At 37.8% G+C, this 24,267-nt stretch overlaps 2 protein-coding genes and 2 long non-coding RNA genes across 4 annotated transcripts in view; 1 reads left to right on the forward strand and 3 right to left on the reverse strand.

Moving 5' to 3' along the window:
- LOC149101431 (uncharacterized) overlaps positions 1-16,796 on the forward strand; it is a 65,089-nt gene extending 48,293 nt beyond the window's left edge. The window contains exon 2 of the long non-coding RNA XR_016203054.1: positions 16,497-16,796. This is a non-coding gene — a long non-coding RNA (uncharacterized LOC149101431). The remainder of the gene's footprint in view (positions 1-16,496) is intronic.
- Positions 286-16,075, reverse strand: LOC149101433 (uncharacterized). The gene is made up of 4 exons (XR_016203053.1): positions 15,998-16,075; positions 14,656-14,727; positions 10,201-10,274; positions 286-8,419 (listed from the first exon to the last, which is right to left on the reverse strand). It is a non-coding gene; the product is annotated as an uncharacterized LOC149101433 (long non-coding RNA).
- Positions 10,404-13,429, reverse strand: LOC149101434 (uncharacterized). Its single transcript, XM_089276111.1, has one exon. The coding sequence runs from the start codon at positions 13,119-13,121 to the stop codon at positions 10,812-10,814; it is 2,310 nt and encodes a 769-aa protein (XP_089132237.1). The 5' UTR covers positions 13,122-13,429; the 3' UTR covers positions 10,404-10,811.
- Positions 16,797-16,986: 190 nt separating the features above from the next.
- Positions 16,987-24,267, reverse strand: part of LOC149101435 (uncharacterized) — a 12,089-nt gene continuing 4,808 nt past the window's right edge. The window contains exons 3-5 of the mRNA XM_089276113.1: positions 21,047-21,120; positions 19,334-19,424; positions 16,987-17,179 (exon numbers count right to left, since the gene is read on the reverse strand). Of these exons, the coding sequence (XP_089132239.1) occupies positions 17,044-17,179; positions 19,334-19,424; positions 21,047-21,120 (301 nt within the window). The 3' untranslated portion in view covers positions 16,987-17,043. The remainder of the gene's footprint in view (positions 17,180-19,333; positions 19,425-21,046; positions 21,121-24,267) is intronic.

Below are 24,267 nucleotides of genomic sequence, written 5' to 3' on the forward strand. Positions count from 1 at the left end.
CACAAACTCTGTTTATCCATTGAAGTATTCAATCTTGAATTCCCCCAGAGAAACGCACCCTAAAAAGCATCAAAAAATCTATAATGTAATTTTGCTTTTCAAGTTTCACTTGTGCAAGAAAACCATCCTAGTGCAAAAATGCTAAAGTAAGGGTTTAACGATCCCAATTTCCTCCCAAAATCAACAGGAGTGAACGCAAAATATTTGCTTAAGCTATGAGCATCAAGGGCATGTGCCCATGATACTCACAGCTTGATGCCATTCGCGTGTACTCCTAGAAAAAAACACAACACAACAATCTTTATTTGAAACAAACGTTACAAAGTATCTATGATACCCTGATCCCTAAGAATGAGAAATGACTGTTACTGAGCTTCTTCCTAAATTTTAAACATTTAAAGCTAAAATTAAGAATATATTTAACAGGTTATTTTGTTGAAATAGTAACCTGTCATGTCATGAGGATGACCAAAACTTATTCATCAGTGAGCATTTGGTACCATTACTGTCATTTCATTATTTACAAGTAATTGAAACCGTTACCAACCTCCTTAACCCACCCATTTGGAAATAATTATTTCAGTTGTTGATCCACTCCATACTCAGAAGGGATGTATTCAATGTTATCATTATTACTTAGACATTTTTTTCCCCAAAAGTATAAAAATAATTGTATGCAAAACGACAGCTAAAAGACAAGTTAGCTTAAAAAAATAGTGTACACAAAGACAACCCTGTGGGTTTGGAAGATATGTTGGCTAAAAACTAGCCAAGGTGTAGACAACTACTTCTTAAAATAGGTTCTAACAGGTTTCAATTATCTGCACACAAATCAAGAGCCATGGAGCCAGTTATGCTTGTCTTGAAAGTCTTGCCACTGTTAGTTGCAATCTCCTTACAGAAAGCCATGCATTTCCCAGTGTGTTAGTTTGGAGAATTTGAAAACACATCAAGACAATGTCTCTTAATCTCATCACTCCAACAAAGTGAAAAGGTAAACAGTCACAGCCTTATGTGAAGTTAGATAACTAATATGTCTAACTAATTTTGTTCTTTGTCAACTATTAACAAAGATTGACCAGTTGTTGTCAGTTCCCATTTCCCACTATTCCATTAGCTCACATTCTGTAGTATGAAGTCTAACTTAAATGATTGGTTTTCATGAGGTCAGCTGAAAGTATCCATGACCCTTAAATTCACCTAGTTATCAGAGCATTTTCTGCAATGTTTTATTGAAAAGTTAACAATCATTGTTTACTGTTGACAAATGACTTGATGAATGATCCCACTTAACACAAGGTTGCAAATACTGACCCTTCATCCCTTAGGATTAGAACATACAGTAATACTTTTCCGTAAATGATAAATACACATTAAACCAGACTTGTGATGAGAAAGAAGGAAAATAGTAAACAAGGGAACATTGGATGTGATTCCAAATTCTCATAATTTAGCATGCAAGGAAATGTAAGGCTTTCCGTAAGGAGAATTAACCAACAGATCTGGGGGCTAAAAGTGTCAAGATCGACAAGACAAGCAGAACAAGTAAATCAGACTTGTGATAACAAAAGTAAAATAGTGGACAGGGGAAATTGTCTCAATCAGTGATTCAAAATTCTCAGATCCCGCAGGCAAGGAAATGTATGGGTTTTTAGTATGGAGAATTAGTGAACAGATCTTCAGTGTTAAGACTGAGAAGACAAGCATAACTGGTACTGGATAGCTTATCAGATGAGATGAGACATTTTGAATAAGTGTGTTTTTCTCTAGAATAACAATTTTCTACTTGGTTTATTAGCTAATATCAGTTTCAATTTGCCCACTTTTGCATTACTCAGCTAAAGTTCTACAGTATTAACTCTAACTTAAGCCATTGATCTCAATGTCAGCTGAAAGTATTCATGACCCTGTAAATTCACCTAACTATCGGCAGTTTTGACATGTCAAATATGAGAATTTGCCCTAGTCTTCTATTTTCCTTTTTTTCATCGCAAGTCTGCTTTACCTGTTGTTTGCCCTCTCAGTCTTAACACTTTTAGTCCCGAGATCTATTGGTTAATTCTCCTTACAAAAAGCCATACATTTCCTAGCATTTTAATATGAGAATTTGCCCTAATCTACTATTTTCCTTTTTTTCATCACAAGTCTGGTTTATTGTTTGTCTTTCCAGTCTTAACACTTTTAGTCCCAAGATCTATTGGTTAATTCTCCTTACAGAAAGCCATACATTTCCTAACATGCTACATTATGAGAATTTGCCCCAGTCTACCATTTTCCTTTTTTCATCACAAGTCTGGTTTGTTGTTTGTCTTCTCAGTCTTAACACTTTTAATCCCAAGATCTATTGGTTAATTCTCCTTACAGAAAGCCATACATTTCCTAGCATTTTAATGTGAGAATTTGCCCTAGTCTACTATTTTCCTTTATTTCATCACAAGTCTGGTTTACCTGTTGTTTGTCTTCTCAGTCTTAAAACGTTTAGTCCCAAGATCTATTGGTTAATTCTCCTTACAGAAAGCCATACATTTCCTAGCATTTTAATATGAGAATTCGCCATAGTCTACTATTTTCATTTTTTTCATCACAAGTCTGGTTTGTTGTTTGTCTTCTCATTCTTAACACTTTTAGTCCCAAGATCTATTGGTTAATTCGCCTTACAGAGAGCCATATATTTCCTAGCATGTTAAATATGAGAATATGCCCTAGTCTACTATTTTCCTTTTTTGATCACAAGTCTGGTTTGTTGTTTGTCTTCTCGGTCTTAACACTTGTAGTCCCAAGATCTATTGGTTAATTCTCCTTAAAGAAAGCCATACATTTCCTAGCATTTTATTATAAGAATTTGCCCTAGTCTACTATTTTCCTTTTTTTCATCACAAGTCTAGTTTACTTGTTGTTTGTCTTCTCAGTCTTAACACTTTCAGTCCTGAGATCTATTGGTTAATTTTCCTTACAGAAAGCTATACATTTCTCAACATGTTAAATATGAGAATTTGTCCTAGTCTACTATTTTCCTTTTTTTCATCACAAGTCTAGTTTACTTGTTGTTTGTCTTCTCAGTCTTAACACTTTTAGTCCCGAGATCTATTGGTTAATTCTCCTTACAGAAAGCCATGCATTTCCTAACATGTTAAATTTGAGACTTTGGACTTGCAGCCAGACAGTGTTCCCTAGTCTACTGTTTTTCTTTTTCCTCGTCACCAGACTGGTTTACAATGTATTTATCATGTAAGACAACAGAAGATGTTCATCGCTGGTAGGGTAAAATTTATTCCTCAAGTTATTTCTTCTACAGTTAAAAGTGATTGATGAGTTGTTGTCAGTTTCAATTTTCCCACTACTGTATTGGCTAAAGTTCTGCAGTATCAAGTCTAACTTAAACAACTGTTTTTGTTGAGGTCTGCTGAAAGTATTCACGTTCCTGTAAAATCATACTTCCATAAACAAAGCTACAATTAACTTTGTTCTGTTACTTGTGAGATTCTACATTTGGCTTTGCAGAAGGAAAGGAAATATTCCAACCATTGAAAATTTTAAGTCTTTTTTAAAACAATATAAGAAAGAAATTGAACCTTTCTCTCTTTAGTAACCTTTATCCTTTCACTCCTAGGAGTGAAAGGATAAATCATTTGTCAAGTTACTTGTTATTTATATAATGATGTGAAGTTTATATGAAATAATTCATATATGAAATGCGGTTGTAGATGAAAGTGAAGAATGATCATCGCAGTAAATTTTCCAATTTAAGCAATTGGAAAGAAGAAGCCTGAAAAAAATCAGGGCTTCAACGGGATTTGAACCCGTGACCTCCGCGATACCGGTGCGATGCTCTACCAACTGAGCTATGAAGCCACACATTGGGCCTGATTTTTTTCAGGCTTCTTCTTTCCAATTGCTTAAATTGGAAAATTTACTGCGATGATCATTCTTCACTTTCATCTACAACCACAGTTCATATATGAATTATTTCATATAAACTTCACATCATTTCACTCCTCACGGGAAGATATGAACTCAATTAAGTGGCCTCGCTCCCAATGTGTGCCTTCATAGCTCAGTTGGTAGAGCATTGCACCGGTATCGCGGAGGTCACGGGTTCGAATCCTGTTGAAGCCCTGATTTTTTTCAGGCTTCTTCTTTCCAATTGCTTAAATTGGAAAATTTACTGCGATGATCATTCTTCACTTTCACCTTTGTAATATATATAGTAGTATTAGCTAATAGTTCTATGGTGTCAAGTCTAACTTAAACAATAAATTGATTTTGTTGAGGTCAGCTGAAGGTATTCATGACCCTGTAAATTCACCTAACTATCAGCAGTTTGTGCAATGTTTTGACAAGTAAACCAAGCATTTTAACAATGTTGTAAGTCTAAAGAACACATATTCTGGTTGTGTTTGTCTTGTCCAATAAACTGTCCAGTGCCAGTAAGCTTGTCTTGTTAGTCTTGATACTTTTAGTCCAAAGATCTGTTGGTTAATTCTCCTAACAGGAAGCCATACATTTCCTAGCATGTTAATTTTGAGAATTTGGAATCACATGGAAACAATGTCTTCTAGTCTACTATTTTCCTTTTTCTCATCACCAGTCTGGGTTACAATGTACAACGTATTTATTGTGTAAGGAGAAGATGCTCTACTCCTAGGAGTGAAGTCAAGTCATTTGTATTATGTGTCAACAGTAAACAGTAACTTATCAAGATTTATTGTTGTCAGCTTTAACTAGTCCACTACCGTACTGGCTAAAGTTCTGCAGTATCAAGTTCAACTTAAATGATTGATTTTGTTGAGGTCAGCTGAGGTAAACCAAGTGTTGTAGCAATATCATTATAATTGTAATTCTAAAGAAAACCATACATATTCAGGTTGTCTTGTTTAATCTGATAAGCTGCCTATTGCCAGTTATGCTTGCCTTGTCAGTCTTAACACCTTCCGTCCCAAGATCTGTTTGTCAATTCTCCTCAATAAAAGCCTACATTTCCTAACTTGTTGGTTTTAAGGATTTGGAACCACGTCCAGACAATTTCCCCTAGTCTGCCATTTTTCTTTTTTTTCGTCACAAGTCTGGAAGTGTTTGTCTTGTCAGTCTTAACACTTTCAGTCCCAAGATTTATTGGCTAATTCTCCTAGCAGAGGGCCATACATGTACATTTGCTAGCATTTGCTAGCATGTCAAATTTCTTTCCCATCACAAGTCTGGTCTGCAATGTATTTATCATTGGAAAAGTAAGATGTTCATGGCTTCTAGGAGTGAAAGGGTAAATCACTCGTCAGGTCATTTGTTCTAGATGTCAAGAGTTAAAAGTGATTGATCAGTTGTTATCACTTTCAATCTGCCCACTACTGTATTTGCTAAAGTTCTGCAGTATCAGCTAAAGTTGTATAGTATCATTGATTTAGTTGAAGTCAGCTGAATGTAAACATGACCCTGTAAATTCACCTAGTTATCACAGCAGTTGCTGCAATGTTTTGACAAGTAAACCAAGTATTACAACAATATTGTAATTCTGAAGAAAACCACAAATATTGCAGTTGTCTCTTCTCATCTCATAAGCTGTCCAGAGCCAGTTATGCTTGTCTTGTCAGCCTTATTAACACTTATAGCCCCAAAATCTGTTGGTTAATTCCCCTAACTGAACACCATATATTGCCTAGACTGTTAATTTTGATGAAAAGCAACAGAAAAATTGGAACTGGCTTCTATTTTTTTTCTTAGTTGTTTTTATGAAAGCATTTTATATGTGGGCCCACAAAATTTTCAGTGACTTTTCAAATTCATGCACATTGCCATGATTGCACAGTGCATGACTATGCATGGATAATTAATGTTAGACATTGAGCTTGTGTACTACGAAAATTAATTTCAAAAGCAATTTCAAAGCAATCAAGGACTATAATAAAACAAACAAGAAAGACACTTGCATTTTGGTGAGTACTCAGAGAGACCACTTTAAAGATCACCAGGCTTGCAAATATGGCCAAATATCATCACAAAAAGAAATCCAGAAAGACTTGAACATCAACTAAAAGGTTCTAATAAAATATTACATGTAGCTCACAAGTTCCCAACTTCTGAAAGATATCCGCAAGATTTTAACTAGGTCTAAGTTCCAAATTTAGGTATCTTAGTACACAGAGACAACATGTTCTATTTGAACTTGCACTGAAAAAAGGCAGCACTGCACAGCTAAGAACCTCTCATATTGCTCAATTCGGTTAGCTAAAAATTCTTCAGTCCAGTCAGACCAGGATCCTAAGTTGCCTCCTTACATTCTCAGCACTCACCTGACCTTGACACTAAACTTTTTCATCCATAAAAGAATTCCAGGCTATACTGTTTGAAACAAGCATCCAAGCACCAGTACTATACATAAGTACATGGTTTTCAGACAAAGACAAAGGAACAAACCTAAAAAAGTTACAAAATAAACAAACCGACTTTCCAGTCATTAGCATCTTGTGCATTCCATTTGAAGAGAAAGGAAGCCTCATGCCTCATATACTGTATGTGACAGCACCTAAGTTAAGGTGATTCCTTAGTATTGCATTGCGCATCACTACTGCACACAATTTTCACCTCATTAGCGCACACACATGAGCACGTGCGCGTACAAAATGTAAGAGATTTCCCTCAAACTAAGCTTGATAGCAAAATAAATGCTCCTCTTCTCTTAAATGAGCACAGTGACCCTCACTTTTTATTTCATAATTTCAACGAGAACAATAAAAATTATCCTCAATAACTGAGAAAAAAATTAGCAGAAATCTATGGCTACTTTTCTGGCCAATGAAAATAATAAATACTACAGAGACAGACATAATAGGCCCAACAGCGCACGTCCAAATTATGTTTCCTTTAAAGGATAAAAAAATGCAGGGTATTTGAGGACATTTTTTCTGGGACGTAGGTGAATAAACAATCAAAGAAAGTAAAACTCTGTGTGATATAACACACTGCATTGGAAAATAATCGAGCTTATTTGTTGCACACAGAGGTTACCAAAAGTCACCTAAATAACCACATTTGTCAGCATTGTGGCGTGAAAACAAGCACGGTGACCTCCTCTTTTTACTACGTTTTTAATATCTCCTTGACCTGTAACAACAGCATACCAAGTTTCGTCAGAAATCTATGGCGGGTTCTTTTACTAGGGAATCACCTTAACTACCGCTGTTCTTTACATCTTAATGAATTGAAGTAAATGAAGTTTTTTTCTTATTTTGACCCGTCCTCCCCCTTCACCTCAACAAAAACTGTAACATGAAAAAAAATAGAGCTTAAAATATTGCAAATTTCTGCTAATAGGTGTCATAGAGGAACTTAACAAGCAAATTTTAACTGTGCAAACAAGTGTCAATGATATCATGCTTGATAATGCAAGGAACAAAAATCTGGAGATTCAGAGAATGAAATGTTTTTGTATCAGAAAACTTTCAAGTTTAAAAATCTTCATGTTAAAAATGATAAAGCTTCTACATTATAAAGACAAAATACTCATGCCATAATTTTTAATGTTCAAGGCCATTCTCTTGCCAAGCATAATTGATTTTTTAGATATCTTTCTGATGTTGTCCTTTTCTGCCAAGAACAAAAGAAGTGTCAATAATTATTTTTGATTGAAATTTTAAGCTGGCTGATCCAGGTTGCTTCATAAGAATATAAATATTCCTCATGTATTAAACACTTGTTTGCACCATGGTATTACATACTTGCCAACATCACAAGATCATCATACCAGGACAAAATTTTATAACTCCACAACTGACCCCAAGCCTGGTTGCAAACCATGTAAAAATTCAGAGTGATAAAAAGGGGTGTATTTTGATCATACACTGTTTTATTTTTACAAGAGATTAAGACGGATTCCGCTCAAACTCCGAGCAATAAGTGCAAAAGTTATTTACTAAAAATCTACTTATAGCGTGGTAACTTTTTGAATACTATTTAAAACATCTCACTGTAATTCATTTCTCTCGGTGACCCGCAATTAAATCCCCAAGCATTCTCGAGAAACTTAATGTCAAACCTCGTAAGAATGGTTAAAGCGTGTGTTATTGTGTTTTCAACTAACACGAAACGTCCGTTTTAATAGAAATATGGATAACTTCAAGTTAACTTAAAGCTAAGGTCTCAATAAGATCTTCCTACCTTTATTCAAACTAAAACGCCATGAGGGTTTTTTGGTACATGTAACTTAATTTTTGCCATTATTGCTCGAATGTTCTGCGGAAATCATCTTAAGAAGCAAGATCTAGGATGATTGGCAAGTATAGAAAAAAACAACTGACTAATTCATTCTGGCAAAAAATTCCAAATTATGTATTTGTACACTACTGAACAACACTTAGTTGCCTGGGTGAGGCTGACCACAGAATTGGTCTTTTACTGTTTCCACAGCTAACATTCCATTGTTAAAGAGCTGAGAATTAAGAAAAGAGAAAAATTAGCAATATGATTGAATAATAACTAATTAAAAACACCATATAATTTCCACCTTATAGTTATTAGCCCCTGTGAAACTTGTTTGCTTCGTTGGTTGTAAATCAGTCAGTTGTCTATAAACAATGTAGTACATCATTCTGTGAAGTATCATCTGAATAGACAGGTCATCTATAGTCCTGACTGCCTGCCCTATTTAACTCTCTAGTTATTTCAGGTACTCAGGCTGATAACTCTATTAACATATAACTTTGTAAAATATTTCTGTGAGACTAAGGGAAATAAAGCTTGTTGTTGTTGTTGTTGTTGCTGTTGTTGTTGCAATTGTCCGCAGTCACTCAGTCAAGCGTCAGCAGAGTTCAAGTATCAGAGATAGAGTGTTTGTGTCGATGGTACATGCATATTGGTCAAGTATTTTGTGGAATACCACTCAAATGATGGTGGTATATCACTCAAGGGCCAGTTGTATGCTGGTCAAACCTTTGTACTTCATTGTATATACATACATGTAGATCAAGGGTCAAATGAATACTGAACAAGTGTTCGTGATGTATCTTTTAAACTCAACTCACAGTTGAATGCCCCTCAAGTGTTGGTGATATAACAGTCAAATGTGTGTACTATATGAGTCTCGTGTCTTTGAATATCCTTCAAGAGTCAGTGATATATCTTTAAAGAGTTGATGCTATATCAGTCAAGTGTTGGTAATATAAATTATCACTAAAGTGTTGGTTGAGAATTGGTCAAGTGTAAAGTAGTCTACTGGTTTAGTGTTACCTCGATATCTGTCAAATTGCTGGTACATCAGTCAAGTATCAGTTGCATATTAGTCAAGGGTCAGTGAAATATCCCTCAAGGGTAGGTGGTGAACTTGTTAAGACTGTCAGCTGAATATCAGTCATGTGTCAGTTGAATCGCAGACATGGGTCAGTTGAATAACATTCAATGGTAAGCAGTGAACTAGTCAAATGTCAGTTCAATATCATTCAAGTGCCAGTTAAATATCAGTCATTGGTCAGTTGAACATCAGTCAAGGGTAAGTGATGAACTAGTGAAGAGTCAGTTGATTATCAGTCATAAGTGTCAGTTGAATATAACTCAAGGGTAAATTAGTGGTGAACCAGTCAAGTGTCAGTTGAATATCAAACAAATGTTGGTTGATTCCAGTCAAGAGTTAGTTGAATACCAGTCAGGGTTAAGTGGAAATTTAGTCAAGTAAGTCAAAGTTGAATATTGGTCAAGTGTCAGTTAAATACCAGCCAAGTGTCAGTTGAATATCACTCAAGTCCCAATAGAATACCAGTCATGTTAAGTGTCTGTGATACATCAGTCAAATTGGTCAGACTGCTGGAGGTGCTCTATCACTCAAGTGTCAGCTGAGTATGACTTAAGTGTTGGTGGTACACTCTATATCTGTCAAGTGTCTGTGGTATATCAGTTGAGTCAGCTGACCCAGTGTAAGTGGCATATCAATATTGTTTAAGTGCCAGTTGAATATCAGTCACATGTCAGCAGTATCTCACTCAACTGTCAGGGGTATATTGCTCAAGTATGGGTGAAGTCTCAGTGAGGTATTTAAGAACTAATGACATAATATTATCAGTCTATATCAACTGCCTTTTGAGAGATGGTCAACCAGCTATCAGTCTATTGACTGATATATTGACCAACTATCAATTAACACAACCAACACACAGAATAACACTACCCATGGTAAACATAATCCAGGCACAAATATCCAAAGCTGGTGCTCTTACTCACCTGCCTGTCGTTTAAATCATTTAGTTCATCTTTTCCCTGGTTTGTGTTGCGCCTCGTCCACTCAGCTATTCTACCTGAAAAAGTAGACGCATTTTCAGTTAAAACAAAAAAAAGGTCTACATTTTAAATTGTCTGAAGCAATGTCCCAGTGCCAGTTAAATACCAGTCAAATTGGTTAGGTGACTGCTGTGTTGGTGCTCATATCACTCAAGCGTGAATTGAATATGACTTTAATATTGGTGGTTCAGTATATATCTGTCAAGTGTCTGCAGTAAATCAGTCAAAAGTCAGTTAACATAGGGTCGGTTGCACAGTGTTTAAGTGTTGTTTTAATGTCAGTCAAGTGTCAGTGGTATCTCACTCAACTGTCAAGGGCATATCGCTCATGTGTGAACCAAGTCTTGGTGAGGTATTAAGAATAAACAACTTTATTAGTCTATATCAACTGCCTTTTGAGAGTTACTCGACCAGCTAACAAATTTATACAGGCAAAAACTAACGATAGATAAATCCGACGTTTCGGCGACATCTTGGCGCCATTGTCAAGGGAAACTAATTAAATATGCGATTTCAAGAGTAACTAAGAGTTCAGAGTTTCTAATTTGCATAAGTTAGACAAAGACTTTAGCGCGAACTGAGTCTGATTGTACATTTAAACACGGTCGTAATTGTTTAATGAGTAACATCTCATTAATGAGACAATCAAACTTGTTGTGGCATTTTTTCAACACGCTAAAACAATTGCGAAGGTCATCTGGAATCCTGCCTGCGTGTCTATTATCATAGTGATTGCGTACTGACGAGGTCTTGCTTCTATGTCCATCAACGCGTACAAACAGATGGCCACGGGTGTAACCGACATAACCAGCATCGAACTGGTCACACTTGAAGTTATACACAACGCATTGTTGATCAATGAGCTGAGGCTTAGGTTCGCTTGTCGGGAACTCCTGGGCAATCTTGCGGCTCGTAAACACCGGTTGAACACTGCTCTGCAGCTTCACACTGAGATCTTTCAACTGTGTCTTCACGATATTAGCAGACTCCTGGTCTTTAAAGGGTATGACAACCCAAGTAGTGTTTTCTGTCGTAGATCTGGACCGTAATGAGGGCTGGTCAGTGACCTTTAAATTTAGGAAGGTTTTGACAATGGAGTCAACAAGGTGCTTGGGATATTTCAGTTTAGAGAAAACAGACTTCAGTCGTTCGCACTCCTCAGTGAAGTAGGACCATGACGAAGACAGGCGATGTGCGCGATCGAGCATAGTTGTCAATAGTCCGCGCTTGTACCTATTATCGACATGACTGTGGTAATGGAGAAGCAGACCACTGTTTGTTGGCTTCACAAACACTTTAGTTTCAATACAAGGTGCTCTGTTTAGGAGTTGAGTACTGAGAAAGGGAAGCATTCCATCATTTTCGACCTCCATAGTGAAGTTGATGGCGGGGTGAGCGTGGTTGAGGGTGTTAAGAAAGTCCCTAGCTGTAGACAAATCGGGCATCACAGTGAATGTGTCGTCAACATATCGACGATAGTAAGGTGGCAGCTTGCCCTCAACATCTAGTTTCTCTTCAATAGGCGACATGAATACGTTGGCTAGCAAGGGCCCAAGGGGTGACCCCATCGCTACTCCATCGATCTGTTTATACAGGGATCCATTAAATTGGAAAAGCTGCCCCTTGGTGGCCACACCCAAAAGATCAATAAAGTCTTGCTTTGAAATGTTCAAATCATACTCGGAATTAAACCAGTTGTTTCTAAAGGCTCTGTCTGCGAGAATCGTAATGGTTTCATCCAAAGGTACATTCGTGAACAAGGAGGACACATCATAGGACACCAGCAAGTCACCAGGTGTTATGTTGAGGTCTTGCGGTAGTTCGTTCACAAAATCGAAAATGTCCGTGACTGTGTACTGATTTAACGACAACGGTTTGAGCTTGTTGTCCAACCATTTCGCCAGAGCATAATTATACGTATTAGTCGCTGATAGGATTGGTTGCATGGCTAATTTCTCCTTGTGTGTTTTCGGCAACCCGTACAGGTGTGCCAGTCTAGAACCGGTCGGATGAAGAGACTGGGCCACAGCGTGAGGGAGGATCCTTGTGATGATAGATTGTACAAGAGCCTCCTTTGCTAAAAGCGGATGATAGTGCTTGGGTGGTCTGCCTCGGGTTTTTGGTCGTTCAGAAGGAATGGGACGAAATTTGCTGGTGTCATTGACAGAAGCTTCGGATAGTAGATGTATATATTCTGACTTATCCATTACAACGACACCTGAGCCTTTGTCCGGTTTTGTTATGACGATATCATCACGGCGCTTTAGTTGTTTAATGGCTGTCAAAAGCTGTTTAGGAGGACTCGGACCTTTATGGTTGATGTAATTGAGAGCTATAGATTTTAATGTTGCGGCAGCCAGTTCCTTAGAGTTCTCACTGTTTAGATGCTGTTCCAAGTCCCAGTAGGCCTTCTCAAAGCTTGCCTTAATCTCGATGTTTGAGATACGCTGGGGTATGGCGAACTTTAAGCCTCGACAGAGAACCAATTTCTGAAAGAAACTGAGCTCATGCGAGGAGATGTTTGTGATATGCTCGTCGACATCGACTTCAGTGTTTAGTAACCTCGAGATCTTACGAGTGTGCACAGACATGACTTCATGGTAGTAGTCCTTTCGAAGGCCGCTAATAATGCGAAGAATGCAAGTGTACCGAAACAAACTGCAGGCTTGTCGGATATTAGTGTAGATGGAGTTGATCTCACTTCTGAGGGCTTCACTCTGTTTGATCTTGGCACGGAGCTCCTCGGCAAGAACATTTTTGCTATAGGATTCCAAAGACTTTTTCCACTTTGATGTCTTGTCTTTGTCAACCCTAGCAAAAAATGTTTTCGATTTTGTGAACGAACTACCGCGAGACCTCAACATAACACCTGGTGACTTGCTGGTGTCCTATGATGTGTCCTCCTTGTTCACGAATGTACCTTTGGATGAAACCATTACGATTCTCGCAGACAGAGCCTTTAGAAACAACTGGTTTAATTCTGAGTATGATTTGAACATTTCAAAGCAAGACTTTATTGATCTTTTGGGTGTGGCCACCAAGGGGCAGCTTTTCCAATTTAATGGATCCCTGTATAAACAGATCGACGGAGTAGCGATGGGGTCACCCCTTGGGCCCTTGCTAGCCAACGTATTCATGTCGTCTATTGAAGAGAAACTAGATGTCGAGGGCAAGCTGCCACCTTACTATCGTCGATATGTTGACGACACATTCACTGTGATGCCCGATTTGTCTACAGCTAGGGACTTTCTTAACACCCTCAACCACGCTCACCCCGCCATCAACTTCACTATGGAGGTCGAAAATGATGGAATGCTTCCCTTTCTCAGTACTCAACTCCTAAACAGAGCGCCTCGTATTGAAACTAAAGTGTTTGTGAAGCCAACAAACAGTGGTCTGCTTCTCCATTACCACAGTCATGTCGATAATAGGTACAAGCGCGGACTATTGACAACTATGCTCGATCGCGCACATCGCCTGTCTTCGTCATGGTCCTACTTCACTGAGGAGTGCGAACGACTGAAGTCTGTTTTCTCTAAACTGAAATATCCCAAGCACCTTGTTGACCCCACTGTCAAAACCTTCCTAAATTTAAAGGTCGCTGACCAGCCCTCATTACGGTCCAGATCTACGACAGAAAACACTACTCGGGTTGTCATACCCTTTAAAGACCAGGAGTCTGCTAATATCGTGAAGACACAGTTGAAAGATCTCAGTGTGAAGCTGCAGAGCAGTGTTCAACCGGTGTTTACGAGCCGCAAGATTGCCCAGGAGTTCCCGACAAGCGAACCTAAGCCTCAGCTCATTGATCAACAATGCGTTGTGTATAACTTCAAGTGTGACCAGTTCGATGCTGGTTATGTCGGTTACACCCGTGGCCATCTGTTTGTACGCGTTGATGGACATAGAAGCAAGACCTCGTCAGTACGCAATCACTATGATAATAGACACGCAGGCAGGATTCCGGATGACCTTCGCAATTGTTTTAGCGTGTTGAAAAAATGCCACAACAAGTTTGATTGTCTCATTAATGAGATGTTACTCATTAAACAATTACGACCGTGTTTAAATGTACAATCAGACTCAGTTCGCGCTAAAGTCTTTGTCTAACTTATGCAAATTAGAAACTCTGAACTCTTAGTTACTCTTGAAATCGCATATTTAATTAGTTTCTCTTGACAATGGCGCCAAGATGTCGCCGAAACGTCGGATTTATCTATCACTAGTTTTTGCCTGTATATGTTTATCTAAATCATTGTTGATTAGCTAACAAATTGCCTGATATATGGACTGATTATCAACCAACACACAGTCTGAACAACACTAGCCATGGTATGCATGATCCAAGCATCGTACATTTAACAAATATCCAAAGCTGGTACATGTACTCTTACTCACCTGTCTGTCTTAAATCATTCAGTTCATCTTTACCCTTGTTCATGTTGTGCCTCATCCACTCACCTATTCTACCTGTGAAAATATCAACAGGATTTTCAGTTAAAACTGAGAAGAGGTTTACATTTTAAGTTTGAAATAGTTATGTCTCTGACGATGGGGTCAAATGCAACTGGTATATCAATCAAGTCCCTCAAGACTTTTAATGTTCATTGGAGGACTGTGAGGCATGTTAGCTTTTTTGTTTGTATAAAAGTAGTCAGTCAGTCTGTCAAGTGTCATTTCAATACAGGCCAATTGTTTCAGAGTTCAAGTGTCAGTGGTACAGTGGTTCAGTGTCAATGGTACATGCATATTGGTAAAGTATTTGGTGGAATACCACTCAAATGATGGTGATACAGTGGGAGATCCAGACCTTAGGCTAAGGGGGGGGGGGGGGGGGGCAGTTTTGTTTTGCTTGCCCTGCCTGGTTTTCTTCCTTCTGTGATTTCTTCTTTTTTACCCAAAATAAGGGGGATCTCTTCCCCTAGATCCGCCACTGTGGTATATCACTAAGTGTCAGTTGCTTACTGGTCAAACCTCTGTAAGTGCTACATAAATGACTAAGGGGTCAAATGAATGTTGAACAAGTGTTGGTGGTCACTATCTTTCAACTTCCAGTTGAATGCCCCTCAAGTGTCACTGATATATTAGTCAAGTGTGTGAACTATACAAGTCAAGTGTCCTTAAAGGGACACAGTCGCTGACCTGGGCACTAGTTTTCTCACTTTGAAAAAAGTTCACCTCAACCTGAAATCAAAGAACACCTAGAGATCCGCTTCAGTCTTCGCAGCGTTTTGCTTGATTTTCAATTGTTCACTCAAAAACCTGCTTTTGAGTGTGCTTTTGCTCATCCTATGATAATATTCTTATCATATTTGGTTAAAAACAGTATGGATCGTGTCTCTGTGATATGTCAATTAGCTATGAAATGGTATCTAATGCACATGTACACCAGCTAACTGTGTCCCTTTAAGTAGTAAAATACATGCAGTGCTGGTATATCAGTCAAGAGTTGAATCTGGATCAGTCAACTGTTGGTAGTTTATTAATCAAGTGTTTCTCCAAAATTGGTCAAGCCCAAGTAGTCTATTGGTTCAGTGTCGGTTAACATCTGTCAAGTGTTGCTGGTATATCAGTCAAGTAACAATTGACTATATACATGCATTACTACTAAAATAATTAATATACTGATATACTGACTACCTATCAACTAACACACACAACAACACTTAATGCATGGTAAACATGATCTAGGTATTGTTAGAGTAACAAAATATTATCCAAAGCGGGTAAACTTACTCACCTGCTGGTCTTTATTTCATTCAGTCAATATTGTCCCTTGTTCAATCTCTGTGCCTTGTCTACTCAGCAATTTTACCTGAAAAGTAGTTAACAGGATTTTAAGTAAAAATGGAGGAGGTTTACACTGACGAAATTCAGAGCAAAATGGACAACACTATGTGTATGAACTGCCCCAAATATCTTTGTCTCAGAGGATGTGCTACTTCTATTTTTTCTACTTCGTCTTTGATTTTTATTTATGTTTTGTTAGTTTTAATTTTTTTTCCGTTTCTATTTATAATGTATCAAAAGTTCAAAAAATGCTAGGTATTCAGTATTGGTGGGAGGCGTGGTGGCCTCATAGTTAGTCCGCTTGTCTCCGGATCAAGCGGTCCGGGTTCGAGCCCTGGCTGGGGACATTGTGTTGTGTTCTTGACAGTGCCTCTCTCCACCCAGGTGTATAAATGGGTACCGACGAAAATGCTGGGGGTAACCCTACTATGGACTAGCATCCCATCCAGGGGGGGAGTAGAAATACTCCTAGTCGCTTCATGCTACAGAAACCGGGATAAGCTCCGACCTGATGGGCCACCTGGCTCACATGCAGACTTTACCATTCAGCATTGTAGTGTACTGACCGAAAAAAACGCAAAATATCTTATTGGCATTGCAAGCAATGTGAAGTAGCTGTGTTTGTATTTTAAGCTGTATACACAGATGTATTGTAATGTTAGTTGTGTAAGTATTAGTAGTGTAAGTTATGTAACTGGCTGTATTGTATGCAAACAAAAGTTTATTAAAAGAAAAAGGAAAAAAAAAAACTGCAACAAAAACTCCTGAAATCAATCAGTTCTAGAAATGTCTTGATGAAGAGTCTTCAATTTCATAGATACTCAATTACCAATTTGCCAAATTATCATTATTGCCTTTCTGAGCGTAACGACACTGTGGTCACAACAGCAGAGTTTTTGTTCAGAATGTCATCAATAATTCATATTACCACAAAACCAAGTCCCTTGTTATTTGTTGTTTTAAAATGTTTTGAAGCAGAAAGGAAGTACTTTTGCCTTAAGTTTTGGAAAAAATATCTTTTTGGAATGCAGAAATATTTTCAAATATACATGCACACTGTATTTCCTCAGTGGGTCCCCACCCTCTGTTAAGTATCCGACCTGTCCATTTTCTTGCTTGTTGTTCAGTACCCCTATCAGGGAAAAGAGCAGTATTATACCCTGCACCCTTGTCCCCCCTCCCCCGGCCCACAAAAACATCCTCCATCTCTTTATCAAAGATTTATTGGCCCATGGGAATTCCTTCTTGAAAACCCACCTTTAAAATTTTTCTCCAACCCTTCATCTACTAAAACTGTAGTTTTGAAAAAAAGTTTTGAAAGCATAGTTCCATGCATATCCCCAGGTGTACAGTACTTTGTTACATGTACCACTGATCTGGTGAGATTGTGTACTGTAGTAAGCCTCCCCCCCCCCCCCCCCCCTCAAAAAAACCAGTCACATGCTGCCAATGTAGTTTTGATTCTAATGACCTAAATAACAGGGTGTTGTCTAGAAGGTGAAAACCAATAAGGGGTACATGTATTTTTCACATAATTGCAGACCAATCTCTTTCATTCATCCTCAGGGTCATCTATAGGGATACCAGCCCAACCCCTGGTGCACTACAATTTCATAACAAAGATGGAAATTGTAGTCTTGGTTGATTGAAATGGTTCAGTGGGGAGGGGTGAGGGTGTTTACAGTGAATATCAGTCAGAATTTCCTTTCTTCTCCTTCTATCCAGTCTCACTGAGCCCCAATTTCTTTTTTTTCCCTGTTTTGATCCATACAGTGGGTGATCCACTTAATAGCGAATCAACAGGTCGAAATGCTCCGACCTAAATTGCATAATTATTTCTAAGCCCTCCCAATTGTTTTAAAAAGTACAGAATTTCCCAGTGGCATCAATGATAAATACAGATCATCTAAATGATTTGTACATGTACAATCCCAAAACTTTGATATGGAAGCATTGATTATAATGAATCTCCATTCTAATACATGTAAAGAAGTCTTTCCAAATCTCCTTTTTAACCTACAAATTGCAGTTTCACCAGCCCAATGTTTGAGGTGGCACATTAAAATAACTGACGAACCTATTGAGCCCACCTCCTTCCAAAAAGTTTCCCCTTCATGTACGGGCAAAAGTCAAGAAGTCCTGCAGGGGTTTTGAGGAGGAAATACAGTAATAGCACAGAATACAACCAAAATAAGATGTTATCCACTTTAAAAACTAATTTACTTAGACATTTTAAATTTTTTTCCAAGCAAGCATGTCTGTGGTATTTCAAAGTTTAAAGCAGAACTTGGTTTGCATCACAAAATGCAATGATCAACTCAAAACTTCCTTTACCTGGGGAAACCTGGGAGATCCATATAATAGTGAATCACGGCAAGGTTGGAGAGTGGGGGATGAGTGTGTGGGAGGGGCTTTGAGGACATGACTATTAGTATATGTACTTCCCATTCTGAGGTGCCCAAAGGAACAACTGTCCAGTTGCCAACCACAAAGAAAAAAGTTGCAATCATGTACATCATTCAGTGGTTTGTCTAGTGTAAAAGACTGATGCTTTGAAAACCTGAACAGAAGTCATCTTAATCAGGTGAAACATTCATTTGGTAGTCAGTTGATAAGGAAATGTCATTAAAATGACTGATCAATTATTTTGCTGGAATTTTGTTGCCTGTCAAGACATAAATCAAGGTCACTATAGTAATCAGTGACTGCTAAGTTATGGCCTGTTTTAATTGGTTAACTTTTGGTCAAGTTTGTGTTGAGGCTGGTTGAAGAACATCATCATGTGAGTTCTGTTGAGGTCAAGAAATTCTGTAGTGACAACTGTTTGTAAGGTGTAAGAAGTTGTTGGCACAAGTCAAGCAGTGTCTTTCCTAAGTTAGTCTGGTGGTCAGTTGTTCGAAGTGTGTTGTACTATACAGTCATGTAGGTTTTATATTGAATGGAGATAGTGTAGTAGTGGTCTACTTGTAGCTGTTTTTGTTTAAGGTATACAAAAGGGAACCTTCTAAGTTTCTCCATCTATTCCCTGAATTTTCCCTGACTTTGAAAAGGAAAAATTTCCTGACTATTTCAGATCCTGACCTGTGGCAACCAATAATAATCATGGTGCACAATATTTTAAAAAGAAAGAAAAAAAGTGATACATTTTAATTGTGACTTCCCTTAGAATTTGATGATCTCTTTTTTTATGACTTGGGGTACCCTGTAAGGATGCTCTTGGGGGATTTGCGTGAAGGAACCAGGTTAAGTTTTGATTTGATCATTACATAAAAACTTAAGTGTTTACCTGGTCCTGGATTGCAATAAAAACATCATTCTCGAATAAGCATATGGATAATATCCTCCTCTTGTCTTGTCCTGAGGAAGTTTGTCTTCAGCTGTTCAAAAGAAGAAACAGAAAAATTTTGATACAATTGTTTATGGTGTTGTAGCATAACAGTAAGTGAAATAGTCCCCAGATTAAAGAGAATTTCCTTCCTTGGGTTACATGTATGTTCTTAAACAAGGCACTTTACTCTAACAGTAACTTACTTAACCCAGAATTATAAATGGATACCAGCAATCTGTTAGACTAACATTACAAAATGGAGATAACCTGTTTTGGAGTGGCATTGCATACAGTGTACCAAGAGATTAAGAACAATTCAGGCTACAGTACGTGCTACATTAGACTACAGTAACTACGATTGTCAGTTAAGAAAGGCACGATGGAACTTTGGAGACAAAGTTCTGGCCTTAAAATCACAGTGTTGTCACAGGCAACTTACATTGTTTCCATTGGTAACAATACCAACATGCATCACCTGTCCTGTTGCCTACAATTTCACACGCTTTGCTGCCAATGACCTCAAAGGCTGACAAGTTGCCCCTGGAAACTGAGCCAGTGGCCCATGACAACAACACAATTTTTACTTTATAACCTGATCACCAAACTTTCACTGCGCCTTAGTCAACTGATAATCGTAGTATATATGTTGTCACTAGCCTATACAAAGTGAATTTACTAACCCCAAAAGAAAGGACCCTCTGAAAATAACGGTACAATTTCATGGTTGTTAGGAATTGCCAAAACTAGAGACACTTTGAAAGCAATAACCATTTCTGAAAAGTAGTGACCTCACAATTTAATGTAATTTGACTTGTTATGTGAAACAGTGAAAACAACAGATAAAATGAGCTGGGCAAAAATAACCTCATATTTCTTTTAGATGACTGTTATTACAAAGCCAATAATAATTTATTATAATTGCTCTGTTTGGTCTTATGAATTCTTTTCAATAAGTTTTTCTTTCATTAAAGCTCTTTATTTATTAAGTCATGTAGAAGTTACCTGGAAGTAGCAATCCCCCCTACAAAGTTGTGACCCTTCAAATAAAATCCCAATAAATGTAGCAAGCAAAACCCACTATATGTGGAAGTGACAAGCATCATTACTTTTGCAACTTTGTGGTAACATGTTTGAGGGGGCTTTCTGAATGCAGTTCTGATGTAAACAAGTTTTCATTTTAGTCTCTCTTAATTCCTCAGCATGCAACTATGCACAGATCCTGTACTGCACGACACAATATTATTATATCCAATGGCTGACTTTTAGATGGTGAAGACTCATGTAAATACTCCTTCAGGATGGAGTGAACGTTGAGCAAAAAGACAGTCTTACAAGGCTGGGCTAGAATCCTCAAGCTAGTCAAGTTTCAAACAGTTGCTCACTTGTTGGCTGGGAACAGAACTCCACAAATGTCAAATATTGTAGAATAGGGCTTGAAAAAAGTGCCGTCTAGCCGTCCCAGACAAGCAGATTTTTTCTGCCAGACAAGTATCTTTTCATTCTCACTTGCCCAATGGACAAGGACCCAGGCAAGTCATAAGTAAAAAAAGTAAACATAGACTTAACTACCCAGGGCAAGCAAACTTTGAGAGCTGTTTGTCCAAAGGGCAATTTTTTTGACCCCTGGTAAAAGAATATTTTTTCAAAGGAAAATTAAAAAGATTCTCACACCTGAGCAACTGCAATCATTGAACTTTTTTGACCAAACTTCACAGCAGACATTCTGGTATTTTCCATGATGGAATCTGAAAAAAAATAACAAAAACATAACTTTAAAACTCAGTACCAAGCCTAGAGATGTTGAAAACAAGTTATGCACAGTCTATTCAGTAGCTATAATAGATACATGTATCTACAAAAGGCTCTCCACTTATACTGATGTTGAAAACAAGCACTATTCAGTGTCAAACATACATGAACATGTACTGTAATTTATTTATTTATTTATCTATTTATATTTATTTATCCGTTTATTAATAGGAGTCAAAAAAGCTGAGCGCTATTTAGTGTCAAGCCTACATCACAATCATGCGTTGAAAATAAGCTGTGGTCTTTTCTGTGTCAAGCCTAAAGATTTCGAAAACAAGCTGTGTGCTAACAAGTGTCAAGACTATACATGTGAAGATGTTGACAAAGAAACTGTTGGCTAGTTAGTGTCACGACTATATTGTCGACATCCAAAACAAGCTGTACTCTATTCAATGTCAAGCCTATAGATGTTGAAAAAAGCTAAGGGCTATTTAGTGTCAAGCCTATCGATGTTGAAAACCAGCTGTACTCTATTCAGTGTCAAGCCAATAGATGTTGAAAGCAAGCTGTGCGATATTATTTTAGCATCAGGCTTGTAAAAAATGTCAAAAAGTGCTGTGCACTCTTAAGTGTCAACCTGTTGATAAAAAAAAAAGCTGTATGTTACTCAGTGTCGAGCTACCCTGGTCCCAGAGGTTTTTCTTGATTTTTCTCCTCATGAGGGAGCCACGAGAGAGCCGAACACACTCATGCGGAGAAAATCAAGAAAATCCATTGAGACCAGGGTAGTGTCAAGCATATAAATGCAAGCAACATTCTGACAGGTCCATAACTAGAGTCTAAAAGCTTTCTGCTAGATCAGATGTTGAAATCAAGCCATGCTCTACTCGGTATCAAGCCCACAGATGTCAAAAACAATGTACATTCTTTTAACGTCAAGCCTATAGATTTTGAAAACAAGCTGTGCTCTTTTCAGTGTCAAGACTATAGATGTCTAAAAGACGCTCTATGCTATTTAGTTTCACGCCTTAGATGTCACTGTTAAGACTATAGAAACTTACTTACTAAACATTTTGTATGGCAAACAAGCTGTACATTGGAAAAAAAGTTGAATTGTGTTGACTTGTCACAATTTTAATTTACAAAGAATATCATTGTCAAATGTGTTGCTAAGTTATTTTTTCACTGATTTACATGTATAAATGTTTTATGTTTCCTTTGAGACAACTATGAAACACAAGATCTTGAAAAACTTTGTCATGTACATGTACTGTTTGAAAGTAAATATTTATAAATAGTTTTCACGGTGAAAATTCAATCTCTTTTACTTGGAGCACAGGGGAAGTTCCAAGTAGGGGTTTGAGGATGAACTTTTTATCCTTTTCAGTCGTTCATATGTTTTCCATGTTTGTCCCTGAGGGAAGGATCTGATTGCCTTGTATAACCCTAAGGCCAGGCATTTGAACATCATTTTAGGCCCAAGGGATGGGAATTTGATGAACTTCAACAATTCAAAATGCCTAATGATGTAGCTACCATTGTGCATGTTGTGCAGACCTGTGTATGACTTAACATGTTTGCTTCATGTGTCATGAAGCATGTGGGTTGTCTTCGATTTTTCGATCCGTCATGTTGTTGTTTTGGAAGAACATTGGACATTTATACTTGAAACTAAACAGTCGGTAAGGGTCACATTTGTACAATTTCACTCTTTTGGTTCCCATATTTACTTAGTTCACTTTGATGTCTGTAGAAAACCTGGACTAGCTGAACCTAAATTGCTTAAATTGGGCTGATCGAAATGAACCAAGCTTGTCGCAGTACTTTAGCTCATGGATGCTTGGATTTACAACTGGGTGTATTAAAGTTAAAGTTCTGAGTTTTCGACGTCTATTTACGTGTAATATAATGTGGTGATTTGAAATATACCAATTTCGATATACAGTACCGCTCAAAAGTAAGTTACCACCTCTCGTCTCGTTTCTCGCGAGATGAGAGTCTCGTCTCACAAGAACCATTAAACCGTATATTTTTGAATAAATTACAAGCAGTTAGCTTGCGAGAAAACGATTAATTTCTCGCAACATGGTGCAGTTTACCCCGCGAGAGCATCTGGTTTTGCGGGCTCTAGTTTTACACACCGCTTCAAGGGAGCCAACTTTAACTTACAAGCGAAAAACTTAAATGAAAGTGATGAAAAACGAGTGTCAAACTCGAGTTCGGCGGTCCCTTTAATTATTCCACTGTAGCGTGTTGACTTTGCATAAATATGAACGACAGCTTTTAAGAGGAAACTTGCTTCGCAAGACCCAACACTATCATCGCAAATGAAGATACTGAATGGAAACATTGTTTTTTTATTCTCAAATCAAGACGTTGGTGAAAGTGCTTGAGTAATCGATGGGTAAAGTGTCAATAATTTCTGAATTATCTTTAGTCCATAATGCAGTGAATTTGCATAGGTGTGTGTGTCCTTTGAACTTGCTTTTGAATCGTAAAACCGTTGTTTTCATCAATAAAATTGAATGTAAACAATCTCAAAAATTGAAATATTAACCACCAGAAAGAGAACTTCGGTAAATCTGTACATGTTTCATCTGACAGCGAGAAAGGAAGTGAATTTTTGATTGCATAACAAATCGAAACGTGACTTAATGCACCCGTCCTTTGCCAAAATAACAAACGCACGTGGCAGAAGTGTCCAAAGAATTGAAACATGAAATGGAACGCAGAAGACGTCAGTTTGAATACTGAAAGTTATGTTGATCTTAATTTCCTTGTTAAACGCGCTTACCAAGAAAGTCAAAGTCTGTTGAATGATTGATGGAAAGATTGCAATCTTTTGGTCAAATTAGTTGTGTTGATGTTGAACTCGCCTACATGTACATCGATTGATAAAAGGCTTTTGGAGAACCCTACAAGCAAAGAGAAGCATTTAAAAAACGAAATGGCTTTATAGGAGATTTTAATAGCAAATGCTGCAAGATAAGCTGTGTCACAGAACTTGCTTAACTGCAAAGTTAGTAACGCGCGTTGATCAGCGATCGAAACATGGTTATGACAATTGTGAACCGCTCAAAGGCCAACGGTCCTGAACGGTCCGTGTTTGCTTTTAAACATGACACTGTTAATCTTTCTTTCAT

The sequence above is a fragment of the Orbicella faveolata genome, unplaced genomic scaffold, assembly GCF_042242905.1.
Source record: "Orbicella faveolata isolate gen_17 unplaced genomic scaffold, um_ofav_v1 contig_4, whole genome shotgun sequence".
NCBI classification, from domain to species: Eukaryota; Metazoa; Cnidaria; class Anthozoa; order Scleractinia; family Merulinidae; genus Orbicella; species Orbicella faveolata.

What these genes read in the sequence shown, in the direction of transcription:
- LOC149101434 (XM_089276111.1), bottom strand. Translation starts at nt 13,121, where the DNA reads ATGTTGAGGTCTCGCGGTAGTTCGTTCACAAAATCGAAAACATTTTTT.